At 49.3% G+C, this 25,398-nt stretch overlaps 1 protein-coding gene across 7 annotated transcripts in view; it reads left to right on the forward strand.

Annotated features, from left to right (window-relative positions):
* LOC140424818 (uncharacterized) overlaps window positions 1–25,398 on the forward strand; it is a 223,961-nt gene that overhangs the window by 132,790 nt on the left and 65,773 nt on the right. For all 7 annotated transcript variants that reach the window (XM_072508275.1, XM_072508279.1, XM_072508276.1 and 4 more), the window contains one exon: window positions 9,359–9,430. In XM_072508275.1, the coding sequence (XP_072364376.1) occupies window positions 9,359–9,430 (72 nt within the window). The remainder of the gene's footprint in view (window positions 1–9,358; window positions 9,431–25,398) is intronic.

Genomic DNA, 25,398 nt, shown 5'->3' on the forward strand with positions numbered 1-25,398 from the left:
GCACATAACTGCTAGACTGGGACTGAGGGAACCAACAATAGGGAAAAACTTCATCCTCACCAATCTCCCTGCTGCAGATGCATTGGTCCATGACAGTATCAGTAAAAGTGACCACCGCACAGTCCTTGTGGAGACAAAGTCCTGTCCCCATCCTCAATGATGGAGGAGCCCAGCACTTATGAGCAAAAGATAAGGCTGAGGCATTTGCAACAATCTTCAGCCAGAAGTGCCGAGTGGATGACCCATCTCAGGTTCCTCCGGAGGTCCCCAGCATCACAGATGCCAGCCTTCAGCAAATATGATTCACTTCACCTGATATCAAGAAACGGCTGATGGCAGTGGATACTGCAAAGGCTCTGGGCCCTGACAATATTCCGGCAATAGTACTGAAGACTTGTGCTCCAGAACTTGCCGCACCCCAACCAAGCTGTTCTAGTACAGCTCCAATACTGGGATCTACCCGGCAATGTGGAAAATTACACCGGTGTCCTGCACACAAGAAACAGGACAAGAAATTACCGCCCTATCAGTGTACTCTCCATCATCAGCAACGTGATGGAAGGAGTCATCAACAGTGCTATCAAGCAGCGCTTACTCAGCAACAATCTGCTCACGGACACTCAGTCTGGGTTCCATCAGGGTCATTGAGCTCCTGACCTCATTACAGCTTTGGTTCAAACATGGACAAAAGTGCTGAATGCCTGAGTTGAGAGTGACTGCCCTTGAGATTAAGGCAGCATTTGACCGAGTAGGCATCAAGGAGCCCTAGCTAAATTGGAGTCAATGGGTTTCAGAGGAAAACTCTCTGCAGGTTGGAGTCACACCTGGCACAAAATAAGATGGCTGTGGTGGCTGATGGCCAATCATCTCAACTCCAGGAATCACTGGAGGAGTTCCTCAGGATAGTGTCCTAGGCCCAACCATCTTCAGCTGCTCCATCAATGACCTTCTTTCCATCATAAGGTCAGAAGTGGGAATGTTTTCAGATGACTGCACAATGTTCAACACCATTCGCGACACCTCATATAATGAAGCAGTCCATGTCCAAGTACAACAAGACCTGGGCAAAATCCAGACTTGGGCTGACAAGTGGAAAGTTCCATTTGTGGCACACAAGTGCCAGACAATGACCATCTCCTCTACAAGAGAGGATCTAATCATCACCCCTTGACATTCAATGGCATTACCATCATTGAATCCCCCACAATCAACATCCTGGAGGTACCCATTGATCAGAAATTGAACTGGACTAGTCATATTAATAATATGGCTACCAAGGCAGGGCAAAGGCTAGGAATCCTACAGTGAGCAACTCATCTCCTGACCCCTCAAAGCCTGTCCACCATCTGCAAGGCACAAGTCAGGAGTGTAATGGAATACTCTCCACTTGTCTGGATGAGTGCAGGTCCAAAAACACTCAAGAAGCTCAACACCATCCAGGACAAAGCAGCTTGATTGCTTCTCCTTCCACAAACATTCAAAAGCTCACCACCTATGAACAGTGGCAGCCGTGTGTACCATCTACAAGACGTACTGCAGTAACTCACCAAGGTTCCTTCGACGCAGCTTCCAAACGCACGACCACTACCATCTAGAAGGACAATAGCAGCAGCTACCTGGGAACCCCTCCACCAAGAAGTTCCCCTCCAAGTCACTCACCACCCTGACTTGTATATCGCCGTTTCTTCACTGTCACTGGGGCAAAATCCTGGAACTCCCTTCCTAACAGCACTGTGGATCTACCTACACTGCAGCAGTTCAAGAAGGATTTGGATTTGTTTGTCACGTGTACTGAGGTACAGTGAAAAGTATTGTTCTGCGTACAGTCCAGACAGATCATTCCATACATGAAAAAAAACATAGGGCAAACATAAATACACAATATAAATACATAGACACAAGCATCAGGTGAAACAGTACTCAGTGGTGAAGATGTGTGAAGAGATCAGATCAGTCCATAAGAGGGTCATTTAGGAGTCTGATAACCGCGGGGAAGAAGCTGTTAGTGAGTGTTCTCAGACTTTTGTATCTCCTGGCCGATGGAAGAAGTTGGAAGAGTGAATAAGGTGAGAGGGGTCTTTGATTATGCTACCTGCTTTCCCAAAGCAACTTACCACCACCTTCAGAAGGGCAACTAGGGATGGGCAATAAATGCTAGCCTAACCAGTGATGTCCACATCCCGTAAATGAATTTTAAAAAACCAAATGGTTAGATGATAAATTAATATCAAGATGTATTGTAAATTCTACGAAGATAACTTATGGAATCAGGCATTATACTACAGTTCTTCAAATTTTACATATGTCAACTACAATCCAACTACAATTAATATTTAATTGAGTGGTGGAGAACTGAACCCAACGATTGTCACAATTTCCAAATTGACTTGAGAACTTATTTACAGAGTCCTGTTCTTGGAAAGGACAAACTCTCATTGGATTGTATTTATTATGGATAGTTTGGATGAGTGTTCCACTGATGACATTCTGTAATTCTTGGATGACGTATGATCCATTCTGTATCCAGGCTGGTTTTCAATCCATAGGTGACATTCTATAGGAAATATTATAGTTATGCTGTATAGAAATATAAATATAAATTTATAGCTATATTTTATTTATATATATATTTTTTAATTATATATACTGGGTGGCGTTCTGCTACACCTCTATCCTTGTCTTTCTCGGTGGTAGAGGTAATGAGGTTGGAAGGTGCGGTTGAAGTAACCTTGGTGAATTGCTGCAGTGCATCTTGTAAATGGTACATTCTGCAGCCTGTGGTGGAGGGGACCAATTTTTAAAGTGGTGGATGAGGTGTCAATGAGAAAGCTTACTTTGTCCTGGACGAATAAAAGTAAAATACTGCGAGTGTTGGAAATCTGATATAAAAACAGAAGGTGATAGAAAACCATGCTGTTCTGGTAGGATCTGCGGAGAGAGAAACAGAGGGTGCGATTCAACTAAAAAGGGAACAAAGTCCTATAGTGAGCGCGTTTAGCTGTGTGTTTCCTGGCGTTCGCAGCGCTGAGAAACACATGGGTATAAAACGGCACCTGCATTAGATAAGGGGCCTAAACAAGAACTTGCGGCCGAGGTTGCACATATCCCCATTTTGTGAACTGAGGAGTCCCGCTTGCCATAACTCCTCAGTGCAGCGAGAGATTGCAACACCATTTATAAGTGGCGTCACGATCTCCCAAGGCCCTGACGCGCTCTCAAGCCATAACGCACTATGGGAGGGTCCCCGGCCCTCTCCACACCCTCCCAACACTCATACAGGGCATCTCCAGCCCAATCGCCAGTGCAGTAAAAATGACAACCTGGCACCCTGAGAGTGACCCTGCCAGCTGGCAGTGCTGCTTGGGCATCTTGGCAGTGCCAGGCTGGTACCCAATTTGCACTGCCAGGGTGCCCAGGTGGCACCAGCTGTGCCAGGGTACTATCCAGCCCAAAGGGCATGTACCTGGGCCATCTCCGATCCCCTGGAAGATCCCCACAAGTGCCATTCCGTCTGGTGCCTGTTTGTGGAGATCAGTACTGCACCACATCCACCTGAGGTCTCCGAGGCAAGGGAGATTGATCCCACGTCTCGGGTAACTCAGAAATCTGCACAATAAAGTGAGACTAGCTGTCTCGCTTTAATATGCAGATTTGCTAAAAAGTGATCCCGCTTACATCTTGCGAGATTGTATTAGACCTCGCGAAGCATTGCGAGCTGCGTAGCTCCTGGGAGCAGGATCTCCCGGCATCTATCGACCACGATGAGCTGTGGTGAGTGGAGCTGCCTTCCCGATGGGTCGTTGGATCATGGCCAGAGTTAATGTTTTGAGTCCAATATGATTCTTTGGAAGAAGAGAGAGATAGAAATGTGATTTATGCTGTTGCGAAAGAGGGGAGGTTCAGATGCAACAAATAGCAGGTCAGGGATAGGCTAGAGGGCAGGAGAGATAAAAGACAGTGGTAATGATAGTATTAAAGAGTAAAGCTTTGGTCCAGAGTAGGTGTTAATAGTAGACTAAAGGTCAGCATTGTCTGAAAGCACAATAGCAGAATGTGTTAGTAGCAGAAAAAGGATCAGTGCTGTCTGAAAGCAAAAACCTGAGAACAAGATACAGCCTTGTTGGGGTGGGGGGGGGGGGGGTGGGAGGAATTGAAAATGGAAGTCAGAGTTCATGGTCTGAAATTGTTGAACACAATGTTGAGTCTAGAAGGCTGGAAAATGCCTAAGCGGAAGATGGATGCAATTTCTCCAGCTTGCGTTGGGGTTCACGGGAACATTGTAGCAGGGCGAGGACAGAATTGTGAGCATGAGAGCAAGGTGATGAATTGAAATGGCAAGCAAGAAGAAGGTCAGGGTCATACGTGCAGACTGAGCAAAGGAGCCTCGGAAAACAGTCACTCAACCTGCGTTTGGTTTCCTCAAAGTAGAGGAGACCGCATTGTGAGCAGCAAATGCAGTAGACTAAATTGAAAAACATACCAGTAAATCATTGCTTCACTGTACCTCAGTTTTTGTGGTCTTTAACCCTGAGCGGGATGGAGGTAAATGGACAGGTGTTACACCTGTGATTGCATGGGAAGGTGCCATTGGAAAAGGGCTGATGTGTTGGGGTGATAGAGGAGTGAACCAGGGTGTCACCGAGGGAACGGTCCGTTCAGAGTACTGACAGGAGGGGGTGAAAGGAAGATGTGTTTGGTGGTGGTACTCTGCTGGAGTTGGCAAAAATGGCAGAGGATGATCCTTTGAATATGGAGGCTGATAAGGACAAGGGGGGATGCTATTATGGTTCAGGGAGGGGAAAATTAGGAGGAGTAGGCCATTTGGATCCTCGGACCTGCTCTGCCATTTTACCATGGCTGATCTATCAACCTTTGCTTTGAACATACTCAATGACTGAGCCTGCACAGCCCTCAAAGGAAGGGAAGGGGTGAGGGCAGAAGTGTAGGAAATGGGTTGAGGGCTCTGTACAGTGGGAGGGAATCCTTGGCTGAGGAAAAAGGAAGACATGTCAGAAGCGCTGTTGTGGAAAGTAGCATCATCAGAACGATCAGGACGGAGACAGAGAAACAGGGAGAATTAAATATAGTCCTTTCAGGAAGCAGGGTGTGAAAAGGTATTCTTGAGGTAGCTGTGGGAGTCGGTAGCCTTGCAATGAATATTGGTAGGCAGTCCATCACCAGAAATTGAGACAGAGAAGTCAAAGAAGGGAATTGTTGGAGATGGATCATGTGAAGGTGAGAGATGGGTGGAAATTGGAACAAAAATTGTTGAATTTAAGCAGATCCAGTTGAGAGCATGATGTGGCACCAATACAGTCATCAATGTACTGGACAAAGATTTGTGGCAGGGGGCCTGAGCTGAAATGGCGTGATGTTGAGTTTCTTCTAAGATTGTTAGAGCTGCATTCACTCAGGCAAGTGAAGAGCATTCCATCATACTGGGGATTTGTGTCTTGGAGGTGGTCAAAAGTGGAGTTAGGGGTGGCAGGGTGGTGCAGTGGCCTTCGCCACATTGATTATTCATAGGCAGATACTAATGGGGTGGAGGTCATTTTCTCCACCCATTGCCTCGATATGGCTTGGAGATCTTACGGAATTTTTATATCTCAAAAAAGTTAAGTACAACGTGATTGGCTCAATTGACAGGTTCTACCGGAGATGTTGTCCGTTTATTTTGTACTTTTAAAGAGTTGGTCACTGTTAACTGTTAAAGGGAAGGCCGGGGCGGGGGGGGGGGGGGGGGGGGGGTGGGGGATGTTGTTGTCATTGGGAAGGGAGAGGGGATTTTTCGTGTTATGAATAATATTAAATGAATTGTGTTCAGGATGCTGTGGGAGGTAAGGAAGGAACTGCAGGGGCTCTGATCCAAATTTGTAATTCCTCTCTGGCCTCTGGGTAGGTGCCAGAGGACTGGAGAACAGCTAATGTGGTTCCACTATTTAAGAAAGGTTCTAGAGTCAAGCCACAGAACTACGGACCAATGAGTCCCACGTCAGTGGCAGGCAAACTATTGGAGAAAATTCTGAAGGAGGCAGGGATTGATCAGGAATAGTCAGCATGGCTTTGTCAGAGGGAGACCATGCCTAACAAATAACATGTGACCAGCTGTGTAGATGAGGGTAGTGTAGTGTAGTTGATGTAGTTTACATAGATTTCAGCAAAGCTGTTGAAAGGCCCCACATGGGAGACTTATAAAGAAGGCAAATGTACATGGGATACAAAGTAATTTGATAAGGTGGATTCAAAATTGGCCTAGCTGTAGGAGACAGAGGGTAATGACATACGGCTGCTTTAGTGACCGGAAGCCAGTGTCCAGTGGCGTACCACAGCAATATGTGCTGGGTCCCCTATTGTTTGTCATTTATATAAACAACATAGATGACTATGTGCGGAGGGAAAGATCAGTAAGTTTGCGGATGACAAAAACATTGGCCGGGTGGCTAACAGTGAGGTTGAGTGTCTTGGATTACAGGAAGATATAGACGGGATGGTAAAATAGATAGAAAAGCAGCGGATGGAATTTAATCCCGAAAAGTCTGACGCGATACTCTTGGGAATGAATAATTTGACGAGGAGACATTCAATGAGCGGCCTGACACTAGGAAGTTCCGAGGAACAATAGGACCTTGCCGTGTTTGTCCATAGACCTCCGATGGCAAAAGGGCAGATTAATAGGATGGTGGAAAAGGCATATGGGACACTCTCCTTTATCAATCAAGGCATAGATTACAAAAGCAGGGAGGTCATGTTGGAGTTGTATAGAACTTTGGTGAGGCCTCACCTGGGGTATTGTGTGCATTTCTGGTCACCACATTTTGAAAGGATGTGATTACACTGGAGGGGAAGCAATGGCGATATACCAGGATGTTGCCTAGGATGGAAGAGAGGCGGGATAGGCTTGGGTTGTGTTTGCTGGAGCAGAAAAGACTGAGGGGCCACCTGATCAAGTTGCACAAGATTATGAGGGGCATGGACAGGGTGAATAGGGAGCAGCTCTTCCCCTTAGTTGAAGGGTCAATTATGAGGGGACATAGGTTTAGGGGGGTTTGAGGAAAAACCTTGTTACCCAGATGGGTGGTCTGGAATGCACTGCCTGGGAGGGTACTAGAGGCGGGTTGCCTCACATCCTTTAGAAAGTACCTGGATGAGTTTTTGACACGTCATAACATTCAAGGCTATGGACCAAGTACTGGAAATTGGGATTAAGTAGGTGTCTTTCATTTGACTGTGCAGACTTGATGGCCGAAGGGCCTCATCTGCACTATATTTTCTCTGATTCTGTGATTTCTGTGAAAAACTGACTAAAAATGTTTTTTAAAAATTCTAGCCAATGGTGATTCCCAGGATATTAATAGTATTGTCACTGAATATCAAGGGTTTGATTTGGGGGTTGGGTGATTGACCTTCTGGTTGAGGATAATTTTTGCTACTTAAGTATGTTTCTGTGAGCATGACTATGTCAAGCTGATCCTTGACTAGTCTGTGGATTAGGTCTTCAAACTTTGGCTCAAGTCCTTAAATGTTAGTGAGGAGGGCTCTGCAGGGCCAACTGGGAGGGTTGTGCCTTTTGTCTTCTTGGAATCCAATGCGTAGGTTGAAGTTGGGTGGTCAATTGATTTTAGTTTTATTACACTTCTATGCAGTGTTTTGATACCTGAGTGGCTTGCTTGGGTGCTGCAGAGGGCATTTTAGGTTCAAATACTTTGCTATGGGTCTGAAGTCCAGTTCAGACCCTACCAGGTAAAGATAATAGATTTCCTTCACTGACGGACATTAGCCAACCAGTTGGGTTTTTATGGAAAGCCAGTGGCCTCAAGGTCACCATCACTCATACTAGTGTTTTTGTTTCCGGGTATCTGTTTGTTTAAAATGAATTCAAATTCACAAAATGCCACTGTGGGACTTGAACTAACTTCTCTGAATTATTAGCCCAAACCTCTATATTCCTAATCTAATAATGTAGCTATTACACTGCACTACCCATGTTGTATTTATTTGATGATTTTATAATTATTTTATATTCTATCATTTATTTGGTGGAAGACAAGATCAAAGTTTCTCAGCTATCCCGTTGAACTTTTCTGTGAATATACATGCACTCCATGAAAAACTGTTTCATAAATCTACTAAGTGCACAAACAGGTCTTCGTTAAAAGAAATAATGTGGTGCATACACATAAATTGAACATTTATTCATTTGTGCTCTTCTTGCTGATCTCAGCCAGGGTATAGAAGAAGTACTACAATTGGTCACAGCATCCTCAGTTAGTATGGGGAAAATCAGCCGAGTTCGCTGCTTTCGACTGCTAGCCAGCAATACATGCTGAGAAATGGGCACACGTAGATGTTGGATCAGGACAAAATCAGCTGGACTATGATGTCCCTTCTGTCAGATAGCTTCCCATCACTCATCACTATCTTCAGACACAAGGAATGAACACATGTAGCTGAAACATGAAATCAGATTCTCACAGGGGTTGATGCCTTTTAGGAGTTGAGGAGAGAAAATTGACAAAAATAAAACCGGCAAAAGTAAATAAGAATGCAGAATGCTTGGGAAACTTTTTATTTTTGGTTTACGTTGCTGTAAAAAAAAAGCAGGTCTTACATCTGCTGTCAATGATAATTTCCGCGTCCGGAGGATGTGTAGGTATTATAGCCCTACAGCCTGTCCCCGTAGGCCTGTGGCAGCTCTATGGGATTTAGCACTATACATATATTTGTTCCCTGTTTAAGCCTTTGTTTACCATGGGCTGGATTCTCTGACCCACCTTGCCACATTTCTGCCCTGACCCGCTGGCAGGATTCTCCGTTACTCTGGCCGGTCAATGGGTTTCCCATTATGAGGCAGCCCCACCTTGTCGGGAAACCCCTGGGTGCCGGTAAAACGGAGAATCCCGCTGGCGGAGAATCTCGCCCCATGAGTCTGAAAGACTGCATTGATCCAGGATTTCATTTTAGGTGTCTGATCTCATGAATTACATGTTCTTGTACATGATCTACCCTCATTATTTTAGCACAAAGTGATGCTTCACATCTGAAATTACCATCTATGTAGAACATACATAATCTGAAATTGAAGAATGGGGACAACTTAGCGATAGCTATCTATTTTTTATACAACATATGTTGATACTCTGTATTAGAACACTAAGGAAAAATAGAAATAAGGGAAGCATAAAATAATTGAAAATATACATTTTATAAACAAAGGATAACTATTAATATTTCATATGTTACCAGATGCACATTTTGCCATTTATTACATAGCAGTTGGCTGCCTGTCCTTTTTATCCTATTACACATCTGAGCATGAGTTTTGTACTGAATCATATATTCTGTTTATGTTTTGCACTAGGGATCTGAGCAATAATAATATATTGATTTTGGGTCCTGGCGCCTTTTCACAGCTATCAAGCTTACACTTTTTGTAAGTATTTTTCTAAAGATTTTGAGTTGAAATTGTTAAAACATAATGACAATGTAGCACCATGCTTTTAAAATTTTGATAGTCGTCGAGTCATGTGTAATTTAATTAGCAAAACTGTGTGCGCATACTTTTAAAAATGTAATTGAATTACGTGATTTAAATAACTAATACAGGAGTATTACTGATTATCAATTAATGAGAATATCCTTGGACGAGTGCACGGAAGTAATTAGAAAGTTGTTTTTGATAACTGACATAATAGCTGATCTGGATATTTGAGTTTCTCTGAAAGGTATAAACGACTCATTGTAACTTATAGCAACAGATGAAGAAAACCTGCAATATTCTATTTAACCTTATCTGTTTCAATAATTTGCAAAATTCATTGGAAAGCATGATGAAAAATTACGAATTTATTAATCCAAAAGAGTAGTATGTTATTGGTAATTAGGGTGAAATGAAATGTTTAAAAATGGAAAACAGAGCTATTTCACAAAGTCATTATGACACAGAAGGAGGCTATTTGACCCACCGGGTCTATGTCAGTCCCATTTACCTGTTCTATCCCTGCAGCCCTGCACGTTTATTTCCCTCACGTGCCTATCCAGCTTTTTGTTTTAGATCATTGATTGTCTTTGCTTTCACCACTCTTGTAGACAGCGGGTTCCAGGTTATTACCACCCACTGCTTCAAAAGGTCCTTTCTCAAATCTTGTATCTCTAGCTCAAAATCTTAATCTGTGTCCCAAGTCCGTGTTACATCAGCTAATATTTTCTTTGTCTGCTTTATCTTGTACACATCCATCAGCTCTCCCCTCAACCCCATTTTCTCCAAGGAGAACGTCTCCAACTTCTCCACGTAGCTAAATTCTGTCATCCCTGAAACCATTCTGTAAACCTCCTCTACACACTCTCAAGATCCTTTGCATCCTTTCTAAATTGTGGTGATTAGTGTTTAGCTCCGATGGTATCCTTGTAATAAAAACTGGAAAGCAAGTCTTGACTTGTTCAACTCCAATTTTATTCTGTTCTGTAATCACTTCTCATCCAACACACATAGCCACCAGAATCCCCTTTATATATATATATGTCTGTGCAGTCTATCAAACAATAATCCGATCTATCAAACAACTAACACAGCAATTTTAACTTAAGCACTGGGGAGCACTAACTCTTTCCTAACAATCAAAAGTGTGTGCAGTGCTCCAGCTGTGGCCTACTCAGAGCTTTATAAAACTTCAGCATAACTTCCTTGGTTGTGCACTCAAAGTCTCTACTTATGAAGCCAAAAATTCCATATGTTTTGCTAACTACTCTCAATATGTCCTACCACCTTCAAAGATCGAAACACATGAAAACCAGGTCTCTTCTTCTGCACATTCTTCAGAACTGTGAAGTCTACACGGCTACATTCGGTGTATATTGCTTTTTTCTTTCCCTTCTGTCAAAATGCATCATCGCACACATCCTTGCCTTAAATTCCATCTGCCTCCTGTCCGTCCATCTGCTGGCCTTTGTGGTGTTACAGTCATTCTCACTGACCCGTGACAGGCTCCTCCTGCACAATGTGAGAAATGAGGGACACTGGGGACCAAGTGTGCAGAAGGTGTGTCCCAACTGCAGCTTCTAGCTTACCGGATTTTGGAGTTGGAGCTGCGGGTGGACTCACTGTGGAGCATCCGTGATGTTGAGGAAGTCACGTTTAGCGAGGTGGTCACATCGCAGGTGAGGATTGCACAGGCAGAAAGGGAATAGGTGACCATCAGGAATAGTAAAAGATTCGGGAAGGTAGTGCAGGAGTCCTCTGTGGTCACCCCCCTCTCAAACTGAAGTACTGCTTTAGATACAGGTGGGGGGTGGGGGGGGGGGGGGGGGGGGAATGGGACGATGGCCTCTCAGGAGAAAGCAGAAACAGCCAAGTTCACAACACCATGGGTGGCCCTGCTGTTCAGACAGGTGGGAGAAAAATGAGTGGCAGGGCTATAGTGATAGAGGATTCAATAGTTAGGGGCATAGATAGACACTTCTGTGGCCGCAAACGTGAATCAGTGTTGGGATGTTGCTTCCCTGGTGCCATCATCCGGGATGTCACGGAGCAGCTGCAGGGCATTCTGAGGAGGAAAGGTGAACAACTGGTCGTCGTGGCACATATTGGTACCAACGACATAGGTAAACTAGGGGACGAGGACCTGCAAGCTGAGTACAGGAAGTGTAGGACCTCAAATGTAGTAACCTCAGGATTACTCCCAGTTCCATGTTCCAAAGGGCAGCATGGTAGCACAAGTGGTTAGAACTGTGGCTTCACAGCGCCAGGGTCCCAGGTTCGATTCCCTGCTAGGTCACTGTCTGTGCGGAATCTGCACATTCTCCCCATGTCTGCGTGGGTTTCCTCCGGGTGCTCCGGTTTCCTCCCACAGTCCAAAGACGCGCAGGTTAGGTGCATTGGCCATGCTAAATTGCCCTTAGTGACCAAAAAGGTTAGATGGGGTTATCGGGTTATGGGGATAGGGTGGAAGTGAGGGCTTAAGTGGGTCGGTGCAGATTCGATGGGCAGAATGGCCTCCTTCTGCACTGTATGTTCTATGTTCTAGAGAGAGCAGGAATAAGACCCAATGAATGCGCAGCTGGAGAGATGATGTCGCCTGGAGGGATTCAGATTCTTGAGGGCTGAGGTGTGACTTAATTGAGGTCTGCACAGTTATGAGGGGAAGAGATACAGTTGATGGGATAAAATTGTTTCCTTTGGTGGAGAATTCTAGAACCAGGGGACATAGATTCAAGGTAAGTGGCAGAAGGTGTAGAAGGGAAAGGTGGAAGAACCTTTTTAACGCAGAGGGCAGTGGGAGTCTGGAATTCACTGCCCCGGATGGCAGTGGAGGCAGAGATTCTAAATTCTTTTAAAAAGTACCTGAATCTGCACCTTAAGTGCTGTAAGCTGCAGGGCTATGGTTCAGGTGCAGGAATGTGGGATTAGAAAGGGCACTTGGGTGTCCTCGGGCTGGGAGGGACACGATGAGCTGAATGGCCTCCTTCTGTGCTGTAACTTTTCTATGGTCTGCCGCACTTTCAAGTTTGGTACCATTGGCAAATTTTGAAATTTAATTTGTACTTGTGACATCAAAGCTATTTATATATTATATATAGAAGCTGTGTTCCTAGCACAGGTCCTTGGGGAGCACCATTTTACTGCTGGAAAAACAACCATTTGCAACTCTCTGTTTTCTGTCCTCTAGCTATTTTGTTTATCCAAGTTGACATTAACCCTTCTACACCATAAGCCTCAGTTTTGTTTACCAACTTCTTGTGTGGTGCTTTGTCAAACTCTTTCTTAAAATCATATGGACAATATCCATTGTTTTCCTTTCAACAACCTTCTCTGTTACTTCATCAAAAAATTCAATTGGAATAATCAAACATTATCTGCCTTTTAAATCTATGCTAGCTAACCTTAATTGACACAATCTTTTCTGTGTCTCTTAATTTTCTTCTTTGGGCAACACTTTATTAGCAGGTTTTGTGCATGGAAAGTAATAATTGTGGTTTAGAAGGAGCAGGGACCTGCTTGAGTGGCATAAATCACAACGGAAGTACCTAACACTGAAAATTGAAGGATTCAGCAAAGTGTTTGCTTCTCTTTAGTGACCCAACATTTCAGTCTTGGAAATCCATTAATTCGTTAGTTGGGATGGGCATTACTAATCACCATTACAGTAAACCTGTTTTCAGCCTCTCTCGATTTCTCACCTGCTACTCATTCAATGTTCACAAGCCATTTGTCTCATTGTCAAACAGAAATGCGATGGCTCTCTGCAATCTGTCAAATATTTCAATCAGTTGATTCAGTAAGCTGATTTTTTTAAAAACCTGGAAATGCCAAAGTCTGAATTTGAAGCAGAAAATTGTGGAAAAACATAGCAGGCCAATCAACATCTGTGAAGGGAAAAGAGAAATTAACATTTTGAGGGTAACCATTAGTCAGACTATGAAACTGAAAGGAAGGTTTGAAAAATTATGTAGTAACAGGGGAATTGTAAAATAATTACGTCTGCAATCATGGGAGGAAGAATATGACCTGCAAACTGCACTGAATTAATACACATCTGGCAAAACCAGCCGGAAATTTTATGCATGTTTAAACTACATCATATAAATTTAAACATTCTACTGTAATTAAGCTCCCAACTATTCCATCAAATTTATGCGCCTCAAGCCCTCAACCAGAAATACTGTGGTCTGCTCTATGATTCTGAGCAAATTTAATCACCACATCATGAGCAATGTAACAAAATCTACAATTATACTTTGGCTCATGCTCGAGACATGAGACTCATAAGGACCATACACATTGATCCTAACTGCACGTGTATGGATTGTTGAAGGATATTAATATTTACTGATGGAAATCGGCTATTTGAAGTCCAAACATAAGAAAGGTGAATGACTGTAACGAGCTTGAAGGCCAGAAACGAGACAGGCAGAAAATGAAAAGAATGTGGTGTCTCATCCCACATAAAGTCTTCAGTGATGCGCCAATTACTAACCACTGTGATGCCATTGATGCCACTCGCACTGGGCAGCATGGCGTGGACATTCACTCCGTGTGCTATGACTACTTGTATTGACCAGTTGTTTTCATATGTCAGGTGAGCCATGCACCAGAGTCAGCCAGGAGACCGACGGCCCTCTGCGCCAATGGAAGATGCACCCACTGCACATTCTCTCCCAGAGCCAAGCACTAATACAGATACTGGCACATCGGTGGGTAATAGCACGTTGGCTCATGTGGTAGTTCACAGGGAAGAGGGCACATCATGCTGACTTGAGCAGATGATGGAGGCAGGGAATGCCTTGGGCACTGGCAATAGGAGGACTGCTGAAGACAGCTGAGTGAGGTAAATGATGAACCTCTGGATTCGAAATTGGACTGCAAATACTGAATGTCCAGTGGGATGCGTGGAGAGATCTGGCAGAGATCCCGAGGGTCTCTTTCATGAGGGAATCCTTGCGGAGCATGAGTGCCGCATTGACCCTGAGCTACGAGCTACATCCTCACCCATTGAGAGAGTGACAACTCTCATGAAGAGCTAGCTCTAGGGTCAGAATGAGGGGCTCCTGGGGTTGTGTTTGGACCTGCAAGCCCTCACACAGGCAATGACCTCAGGAGGTAACTGCCAGTGTTGGAGGATGAAGCATTCAGTCTCTCAGATGGATGTTCATACATTAGTGGTGAGTCAGGAGGTCCAGACACACCTCACAATGTTGGGTGAGCTGCCTGTCATCTCTGTGGGCTCCTCTCATGGTGCCCCGGACGAGGCAGCAGCTCCTCCATCTCGCCACCAGTCACTGCGCCACGCTCAGAGTTTGCGGCGACTGAGGAGAGTCCAGCCATGTTGTTGGGCGCACCCTCTTGGACGGAGCCGATTCAGGCCCCGCCGGCCAGACGACAACCACCAAGGTCACCTACGCCAATAGGACACCATAGTCTGCAATCTACCTCTAATGCCACTGTCATTGAGGCAGGGGGCGGAGGTTGCAGGTGGGGTGCATGTAGCACCTGCAAACGTAAGACACAGTGAGCATAAAATGAGTTTGCACTGATGGTTTATGTTTTTCTTACATCACATGTCTTTGGAATTTTTCGTTTATTTGGAGGAACGTCTTCACCAAAGGGTTGTAAATCTGTGGAATTCCCTACCCAGTGAAGCAGTTGAGACTACCTCAATGAATGATTTTAAGGCAAAGAGCGACACTCACTGGCAGATATTGCAGGACCCCTGCAGGACATTGGGACCTCATTTTCAGCAGGACTATTGTCCTCTCCACCACTACCCTTGTGGAGACATGGCAAAGTGTATCTCTCCTCTGCTTGTGCCCTCGGATGTCACCAGTCACCTTTTCATCAAGTAACCATCCATTGAGGCGCGCTGGAGCTGCAAACAGGCGTGGCACTTGTGAGTGACACAATATGCCCATATCGTGGGAGCTACCAGGGGATGTTGAACAGACCTGCAGAATCTGGATCCTATGGTCACAAACTATCTGAACATTCATGGAGTGACAAAGGAATCTGGCTGGAGGGCTGGTGCCTTTATGGTCACATGGGTGCAATCAATGGCACCCTAGATGTGGGGGAACCTGCAATTGCAGCAAAGCCCCTGGCCCGCTCAGCCTGGCTGACTTGATCCGTCCTCTTTAACAGAGCATCAATCACCACCTTGACACAGCTGTGCGCAGCTGACTGGGAGACTCCGCAAAGATCACCCACAGAGCCTGGAAAGATCTGGAGGCATAAAAGATAAGTGACCTTTGAGAGTCACAGACATTGGGTGTCTACCCACACGATTGGAGGCTACCTCCGGCCCAATCATCAGGCATATGGTTGTGATGGCTTCCCTTGAAAACCTCAGCATCCTGCAGCACTGGACCTGTCATGTCATGGTAGTTGGATCGCTGCCTGTACTCCCTGGCAGCTGGGTAGTGGTGTCCTGTGTCTGCGGAGGTATTCTCCTTGCTCTCCATGCTGGCCCTGAGCATCCTGTGCCTGTGTCTTTGCTCTGAGGTGATACTTTCGGCCACCTGGCTTCCTCTCTTTGTCACTTGCCTTCCTCCTCAGAGAAGGTGCACCCTGCTGAGTCGAGTATACCCTCTGCTCAGATGCTAATGGAGCTGACCCGTTCATGGAAGGTGCCAGAGGGACACAAATCGCCGATGTCACAAGACTGAAATGTCCTGAAAGATCCGCATTGTGCGGAAGAAAGCAGTGAAGACATTCACATTGCTCCAAACTAAACCCTCACCAAACTCCCAAAATCTCCTTCCACCTCAGCCTTCCTTTGCTCCAGCCCCCTTTTAACCTGCCCTTGAATGAGAAAATGGCAAAAATGAATTGGCCGCCTGCCCATGCACCAACGTAAAAATCACAAGGGCAATGTAATAACCTGGTCAATAGAACTTTCAATCATCTAAACAAACTTTCTAATTGTCAGCAGGTGAGCATCTGATCCATGCTTGCACCTGCCAACCAAAATATCTCACGAGTGCACGTGACGGCGGGATGCGCATCCCATGTCTTCTTGCATGATTTCATGCACTTCTAGGTTGGGTGCGTGCTCGCCCGGGCAGTGTAAAATTTTGCCCTTGGCTGGGGGCGGGCCCAAGAAGGGGGATGGTTGATCGGCAAGGGGGGGAGGGAGGTGCCCTCTAATCAGGCTGATCACCTGGAATGTTAGAGGACTAAACGGGCCAGTCAAGAGGGTGCGTCTGTTCGCGCATTTGCGGGCTCTAAAGGCTGCAGGAGACACATCTGAAAGTGACTGACCAGACCAGACCAGACCAGACTAAGGAAGGGCTGGATTAGCCAGGTCTTCCACTCGGGCTTGGTCTCTAAGTCCAGGGGGGTGGCAACGGGTTCAGTTTGAGGCTGAGGGCACAATTGCAGATGGAGGTGGTAGATTTCTTATGGCCCGAGGTACGCCTGAGGGGGTGAGGTTAGTCCTGGTGAATGTATATGCTCCAAATTGGGACGACGCTGACTTCATTAAAAGGGTGCTGGGGAAAATCCCAGACTTAGATTCATGCAAGCTGATCATGGGTGGGGACTTCGACACGGTCCACGACAGGTCATGCTCCAGAACGGGTAGGCCCCCAGCGATGGCAAGGGAACTGAGGGGGTTCATGGAGCAGATGGGGGGGGTAGACCCATGGAGAACCAAACGGCCGACGGGAAGGGAATATTCGTTCTACTCGCATGTTCATAAAGTATACTCTAGAATCGATTTTTTTCAGGGACTGTAGGCGGGGTAAAAAATACGGAGTACTCGGCGATCACCATCTCGGATCATGCCCCACACTGGGTTGATCTGCAGGTCTGCAAAGGGAGCTACCAGCCCCCGCAATAGAGGTTGGACGTAGGATTGCTAGCGGAGGAGAGGGTGTGCGAGAGACTGCGAAAGTGCAGGCAGGACTACCTGCAGGTTAATGACACAGAGGAAGTCTCAGCAGCGACCCTGTGGGAGGCGCTGAAGGCGGTGGTAAGGGGGGAGCTGATTTCAATTCGGGCCCACAGAGATAGAACGGACAGAACGGTGATGGACAGACTGGTCAAGATAGGGAATACGCAGAGGCCCCGAGGGAGGACCTACTTAGAGATAGACGGAGACTGCAGGCCGAGTTGGGAGTGTTGTCCACGAGCAAGGCAGTGGAACAACTCAGGAAGGCAAAGGGTGTGGTCTATGAGCATGGGGAGAAAGCTAGTAGAATGCTTGCGCAGCAACTCAGGAGGAAGGAGGCGGCCAGAGAAATAGGCAGGGTAGTGGACGGTATGGGGAACAGAGTGGATGACCCGTCAGGACTGAACAGGGTGTTTCGGTTGTTTTACAGCAAGCTCTATACCTCGGAACCCCCTGGGGAGCCGGAGGAGGTGAAGTGTTTCTTAGACGGACTGACCTTCCCAAAAGTGGTTAGGGGGCTGGTAGACTGACTGGGGGCCCCGATCAGAGCTGAGGAAGTACTGGGGGGCTTGAAGGCCATGCAGTCGGGTAAATCCCCGGGGCCGGATGGATACCCAGTGAAGATCTAAAAAAAGTTCTCGGAGATAGTGGGGCCGGTGCTGACTAGGGTATTTAACGAGGCGAGGGACAGAGGGATGCTACCCCCGACGATGTCACAGGCTATCATTTCACTGATATTAAAACGGGATAAAGACCCGGAAGCGTGTGGGTCATATAGACCAATCTCCCTGATCAACGTCGACGCTACGGTCTTGGCGCTTAGAATTGAGGACTGTGTCCCGGAGGTGATCGGGGAAGACCAAACATGTTTTGTGAAAGGCAGACAGCTGGTAGCCAACTTGAGAAGACTACTCAATGTGATCATGATGCCCCCGGATGGCAGAGAAGTAGAGGCAGTGGTGGCAATGGATGTCGAGAAGGCCTTTGACCGGGTGGAGTGGGACTATTTGTGGGAGATACTCGGACGGTTTGGGTTTGGGGAGGGCTTTGTTGACTGGGTTAGACTATTGTACCAGGCCCCAAAAGCTAGCGTGAGGACGAATAGGACAACATCAGAGTACTTTAGACTACACCGGGGAACCAGACAGGGATGCCCACTCTCCCCGTTGCTGTTTGCACTGGCCATAGAGTCGCTGGCGATTGCCCTGAGAACTGCGAGGGGGTGGAAGGGAATGATTAGGAGAGGGATGGAACACGGTATCGCTGCACGCGGACGATCTGCTCCTGTACGTATCGGACCCGCGGGCTGGGATGGACAGTATACTAGGAATATTGAGAGAATTTAGCAGGTTTTCAGGATACAAACTGAACATGGCTAAGAGTGAGATGTTTGTAGTGCAGGCGAGGTGCCAGGAGAACAGGTTGAGGGGGCTGCCATTTAGGATGGTCGGAGAAAGTTTCCGATACTTAGGGATACAGGTGGCACGAGACTGGGGCAGGCTGCATAAGCAAAATGTGACTAGAGTGGCGGAACAAATGAAGAGCGAGTTCAGGAGATGTGATGCGCTCCTGCTATCACTTGCGTGGAGAGTGCAGACGGTAAAGTTGACAATCCTCCCAAGATTCCTGTTTATTTTTCAGTGTCTCCCGATTTTCATCCCGCGGTCCTTCTTCAAAAGGGTCAACAAGATTATTATGGGCTTTGTCTGGGCGGGTGAGGAAAGCGATGCTTCAGAGGAACTGTATGGAGGGGGGGCTGGCTTTGCCGAACTTCGGCAACTACTACTGGGCAGCCAACATAGCCATGATAAGGAGTTGGATGGTGGGTACGGGGTCTATTTGGGGGCCAGTGGAGACGGCTTCGTGCAGGGGCACCAGTTTGGCAGCCCTGGTCACGGCCCCCCTACCGCTCCCGCCGGCCAGGCACTCCACCAGCCCGGTAGTGGTGGCAGCTCTGCGGATCTGGGGCCAGTGGAGGAAGCATATAGGGGAGGCGGGAGCATTGGTCTGGTCTCCATTATGCGACAACCACCGATTCGCCCCTGGGAGTATGGACGGTGGATTCCGAGCGTGGCGGTGGATGGGGGTGGGAAGGATGGCTGATATGTTCTTGGGGGGGAGCTTCTCGAGCATGAGGGCCTTGGAGGAGAAATTCGGACAAGTCAGAGGGAATGACTTTCGGTACTTGCAAGCGCGTGACTTCATACGTAGACAGGTCCCATGGTTCCCACGCCTCCCGCCGAATGGGATCCAGGAGAGAGTAGTGTCTAGGGGAGAGGTAGGAGAGGGGAAAGTCTCAGATATTTACCGTGAACTTATGAAAGGGGAGGAGTCCCAGTCAGAGGAACTGAAGCTCAAGTGGGAGGAGGAACTCGGCGAGGAGATGGAGGAGGGGGTATGGGCGGAAGCCCTGAGTAGGGGAAACTCAACTGCAACATGTGCTAGGCTCAGCCTGATTCAGTTCAAGATCGTCCACCGGACCCACATGACGGTGGCCCGGATGAGTAAATATTTTGGGGTGGAGGATAAATGCGCTAGGTGTGCGGGAGGGCCAGCGAATCATGTCCACATGTTCTGGGCATACCCGAAACTTAGGAGATACTGGGAGGGATTTGCTGATGTCATGCCCCAGGTACTGAAAACTAGGGTGGTGATGAGTCCAGTGGTGGCAATTTTGGGGGTCTCGGAAGACCCGCGGGTCCGGGAGGAGAGGGAGGCCAACGTCTTGGCCTTTGCTTCCCTGGTAGCCGGCGACGTATACTGCTGGCATGGAGGTACTCAAAGCCCCCAAAGACCGAAGCATGGCTCTCGGACATGTCGAGCTTTTTAGGGCTGGAAAAAATTAAGTTCGCCTTCAGAACCCTGTATTAGGGTTCGCCCGAAGGTGGCAATCATTCATTGGCTTCTTCGCGGGGCATTAAATGTCAGCGGGGGGGGGGGGGTAGATTAGAGTAGAATAGGAGGAATATATAGGGGGGTACTGTTTATGAGAGAGGAGTGGTCTTTTGCACTATGTTTCTGCTTTATGTTGATATTTGCACATTACTGTACACTAACTGTTTACAATGCCAAAAATACCTCAATAAAATTGTTTATTAAAAAAAAAATTTTGCACTTGATTTTATTTGGTGCTTCAAACATAGTAAAATATCCTAAGTGGCTTCCCAGCGGCATAGTCTGACAAAATTGACATGGAGTCAAAGGATTCATTATTACAAGTGACCAAATGCGTGGTCAGAGAGGTCGGTTTTATGCAGTGTCTTAAAGGAAGAGAGAGAAGTGGAGAGGCAAACAGAACTGAGGGCAGAATTCCAGAGCTTTGAGCCTAAAAAGTTGAAAGCATGACTGCTAGGGTTACCAACTCTGATTAAGTGTATTCCTATTTCATCAAATGATTTGCCTCCGTACTCCAGCCATTAGTCAGTCAATACATCCATCCTTGTTATGCACTGCCTCCCTATGCCAATTGGAAAGCTAAAAGACTCTTTGCCCAATTGGATGATGCTTGATTGTCAGCCAAACATCCTTCCCCCCTCATTTTCAATGTTACTATATGCGGGAAAGTGAAATGTTTAAAACTTTTTAATATAAAAGTACCTTTTTCTTCAGGATCGTACATACTGGAGATTGATATTCAATTCTTGAAGACTCCAGGCCAATCCTGGAGGGTTGGCAGCCCAATGACCATCAGATGGGCAGCACAGTAGCACAGTGGTTAGCACAGTTGCTTCACCGCTCCAGGGCCCCAGGTTTGATTCCTGGCTTGGGTCACTGACTGCACGTTCTCCCCATGTCTGCGTGGGTTTCCTCCGGGTGTTCCGGTTTCCTCCCACAAGTCCCGAACGATGTGGGGCGCGATTCTCCACTCCCGCGCCGAAGTGCCCACGCCGTCGTGAACGGCGTTGAGGTTCACGACGGCGCGAAACGGCCCCGATCCCGACCGATTCAGGGCCACCTCACCCGGGCTGCCAGGGTAAGTGCCATTAGGGTGCCCCCAGGCACCCCCCCGGCACAGAGGGGGGGGGGGGGGGAAGTGGGGTGGGGGGGCAGGGGGGGTTGGGAGAGTTGGGCGGGATTGGGGCATCAGGGGCGGTGCTGGGGGGTGGTCAGGGGGGGTTGGGAGTGTTGGGGGGGATTGGGGCATCAGGGGCGGTGCTGGGGGGGGGGGGGTTGGGAGTTTTTGGGGGGACTGGGGCATCAGGGGTGGTGTTGGGGGGGTCTGGGGGGGCCACGGTGCCCAACTATCTACTCGACCCACATGAGCCCCGGGATTCCCCTGGAGCGAAGCCATGGCGTGCTGTCTCCTGAACCGGCAACAATGTTGTCTGTATCTGCATGCCCTGATGATACCCGCCTAATAGTGATGCTTTATCCAACCCCCCCCCGCCGGGGATCCGCCACCCGGGAGGTCGCGCCATACCAGGTCGGAGGCGCAGAAGCAAGTGATAGAACCCTGCATGTCCTCCCCACCCTCAACCCGTCATCGCCCCCCTCACACTCTGGCCACTGCACCCTCGATCCCATCCCCCCTCACACTCTGGCCACTGCACCCTCGATCCCATCCCCCCATACACTCTGGCCACTGCACCCTCGATCCCATCCCCCCTCACACTCTGGCCATTGCACCCCTGATCCCCTCCCCCCCTCACACTGTGCACCCACCACCACTATACACCCGGGCCACCGTGTCTAACGAACCCCAAATCTTTATGTTCCCCAGGGCCACCCGCCGAACCTTCAGGGATGTCTCGTCCAGGAAACAACGCAACATCGTCAACCGCAACTGCACCGAGGGACGCACGCCAGAGGTTGGCAGTCAGTCGGACAGGAGGGCAGACCTCTCAGTCTGGGACGCAGGACCGGGACGCTCAGACCACCGAGACAGACATCAGTGAGGGGCACAGGGTGGACAGTCATGCCGAAGCGCACATCACGGCCACACACCCGCTGGATCCACCTGGAGGTCAAGACGACATGGCCCACATGGAGCTTGCGCCGGGCATGAGGGGGACCAGTACACACCAGACTTCCTGACGGATGATGACCTCGAGCTTGCGGCACTGCTGTCTCCCACACCATTCACCATCACAGAGACACCCACCTCGGTTGGGCATATAAGTGATGAGGCACACGGGTCACTGTCTGGTGCGCACCCCACAGCCGACCCGGTACAGCAGGTGGAGTTTGGAGCAGCCGAGGGGCTGGACGGTTGGAGGGCAGCCCAGGCCCAGCAACCAGCTCCCACCCAGACGGTTCCTGGGTTCCTGGATGTAATTGACCCACCCGGACAACCGATGCATGTGGACACCCAGGGACTGAATAACGGGATGAGGGCCATCTTCCAGGACCTGCACACGCAGCTGGAGGAGTCTATCCGTGTCCAGGAGCAGGGAGTGGTGCCGCTCATCGCAGCCACCCAGGCCGACACCGCACGGGTGGCGTCCGCGGTGGAGGCAATGGGTGAAGGGGTTTCGGTCATGGGTCAGGTTCTGCAAGGCGTTGGGCTTACCGTGCACACGTCATCCATGGCCCAGGAGAGGGCTGCCCTCTCACAGGTAGCCATGCGCCAGAGCCAACACGACATTGCCGCCACTCTCGGGGCCCTGGCTGAGTCTCACCATGCCATGGACTGGTCCCAGCAAGCGATGGCATTGTCCCAGCAGTCGGTCGCGGAGAGCATTGACCGCCTGGCGCATGTGATGGATGGCGTCGCGCACTCACAGGTCGAGATCGCACAAACCTTGGCAGGAATGTGGCACTCCCTGGGCTCCGTCTCGGCAAACATTCGGACCGTGGTCGATACCGCTGCAGGCCTCCAGGACTGGCAGCGCCAGGTGTCGGTGGTGCGATGGAGCATGTCTCCGAGTGTATCTCCGTCCCACAGTGATGCCCGGAGGCCACCGGGCTCCCCGAGGAAGGAGGAGGTTCTCGGGCCCGTCCCGGTAGCTCCATCAAGGGACGTCCTGGTACACTCGGCCTCCCCCCGTTCCGTCCCTGGCGCATCTGGTGGGGAGCGGGCAGGCCAGGGTGGCACTACGCCATCCAGCACGCCCGCCGAGCAGCCTGGCCCATCGAAGCCGGGCCGCCCCAGGAAACGTGTGCCGACGGGGAGCCATGTCGAAGGGTGTGATTCTCAGCAGTCCGCCTCCACTCCTGCTGTACCATCTGGGAACACACCTAGACGTAGTGGTAGGGCCCGTAAGGCAAAGGCGTTAGGCACATAAGTTGGCACGGGAGCAGGGCACAGTCTAGTTGTAGTGGGTAGAGCACCTATGTTAACCTCACGAATAAACGCACTGTTAAATTTGACTTGTAAGACTGTGTGCTGAGCCAGGGGGCTCGTGAGGGTGCCCGATTGGCGTAGTGGTATACGAGCCGTTCAAGGTCCGATCCGGATGTGCTGACCCTTTCCATCCCTGCCTCCCATAATCGGACACCGTTGTCCTCGGTACACCGACACCAGCCACCCCACGGGCATGTGGTGAAATATCCGTCACGAAGGCTGTGACCACCAGAGTGCATGGTTCAGCTATAGCCATGAGTCAGACCTCGGCTGGCGAATCTGAGCACACAGCTCATCGCAGAGCGGGCTGTCATCATTCAACATGGCACTGTTCACACCCGCTTACCCAATCATCAATGTTGTGCAATCCCGTAGTGCCGCAGTGGTAAGGTGATGTGGAATTGTTGCCGTGAACGCAGTGCGGGGGTGCCGGGAGGTGGTGGGTGCTGTGTGGTGCCCGTGTACAGGAGTGATGGTGCAAGTGGCAATGTTCAGCGAATCCCACCCCCACAGTGCGTGAACAGTGCGGCCACCAACGCTGTCCGCGGCGGTGCCGTCGCGCAGCCTCCTGGACGTAACGAGCAGCCGGGCAGTGTCTGCGTCCTGCGCCCCTCCCCCACCCTGATGCGCGCCATCATCCTCATCCTCCGCATCCTCCTCTTCCCCATCCCCCTCGTTTGCGTTGGCTCCGGTGCCGTCGGGTCCTCCCTCCGACTCCTCCACCAGGTCATCTCCCCTCTGCATGGCAATGTTGTGCAGCGCACAGCAGACCACAACCATGTGACCGACCCTGCAGGGCCCCTCCTGATCGGTCCAGGCATCTGAAGCGCATCTTCAGCAGCCCGAAGCACCGCTCCACCACACCCCTGGTTGCTGCATGTGCCTCGTTGTATAGGCTCTCCGCGTTGGTGTGAGGCCTCTGTATTGGCGTCAGCAACCATGACCTCAATGGATAGCCCTTGTCGCCCAGCAACCAGCCCCTCAGCCGGGGGGGGGGCATCCATCGAACATGGCGGGGATGAACGACTGTGCCAGAATGTAGGCGTCATGCACACTGCCGGGGTACTTTGCACACACGTGCATGATCTTCATGTGGGGGTCGCACACCACCTGAATGTTCATGGAGTGTGCGCCCTTTCTGTTCATGAACACTTCCCTGTTGTCTGCAGGTGGGCGCATGGGGACGTGCACACCATCGATGACACCCTGGACCATCGGTATCCCGGCCACCTTGGCGAATCCACGTGCCCGTGCTTCCTGCTGTGCTCGGTCCTCAGGGAATTGAATGTACCTGTCCGCGATGGCGTACAAGGCGTCGGTGACGGCCCTGATGCATCTGTGGACCGATGCCTGTGATATCCCGGATAGGTCCCCGCTCGGCGCCTGGAAGGAACCGGTCGCATAAAAGTTTAGGGCCACCGTCACCTTGACGGAGACTGGTATCGCATGTCCTCCCATTCCACGTGGTGCGAGGTGCGCCACGAGCTGGCATATATGTGCGACCGTCTCCCTGCTGAACCGTAGTCTCCTCCTGCATGTGATGTCCGTTAGGGCCTCGAACAACATCCTGTCACGGTACACCCTCGGCCTTGCTGGACGCCTGTGGCGCCCTGGCACCACCATCAGTGGATCCTCCTGCTCCTCCTCCTGCTCCCCCCCAAGCACTTCCTCTGCATTCCTCGCCGTCTGGCGGTCAATGTTCCCCTCGGCATCCCCCTGTACATTCAGGTCCTGAGC

This window comes from Scyliorhinus torazame, chromosome 6 (genome assembly GCF_047496885.1).
Source record: "Scyliorhinus torazame isolate Kashiwa2021f chromosome 6, sScyTor2.1, whole genome shotgun sequence".
NCBI classification, from domain to species: domain Eukaryota; kingdom Metazoa; phylum Chordata; class Chondrichthyes; order Carcharhiniformes; family Scyliorhinidae; genus Scyliorhinus; species Scyliorhinus torazame.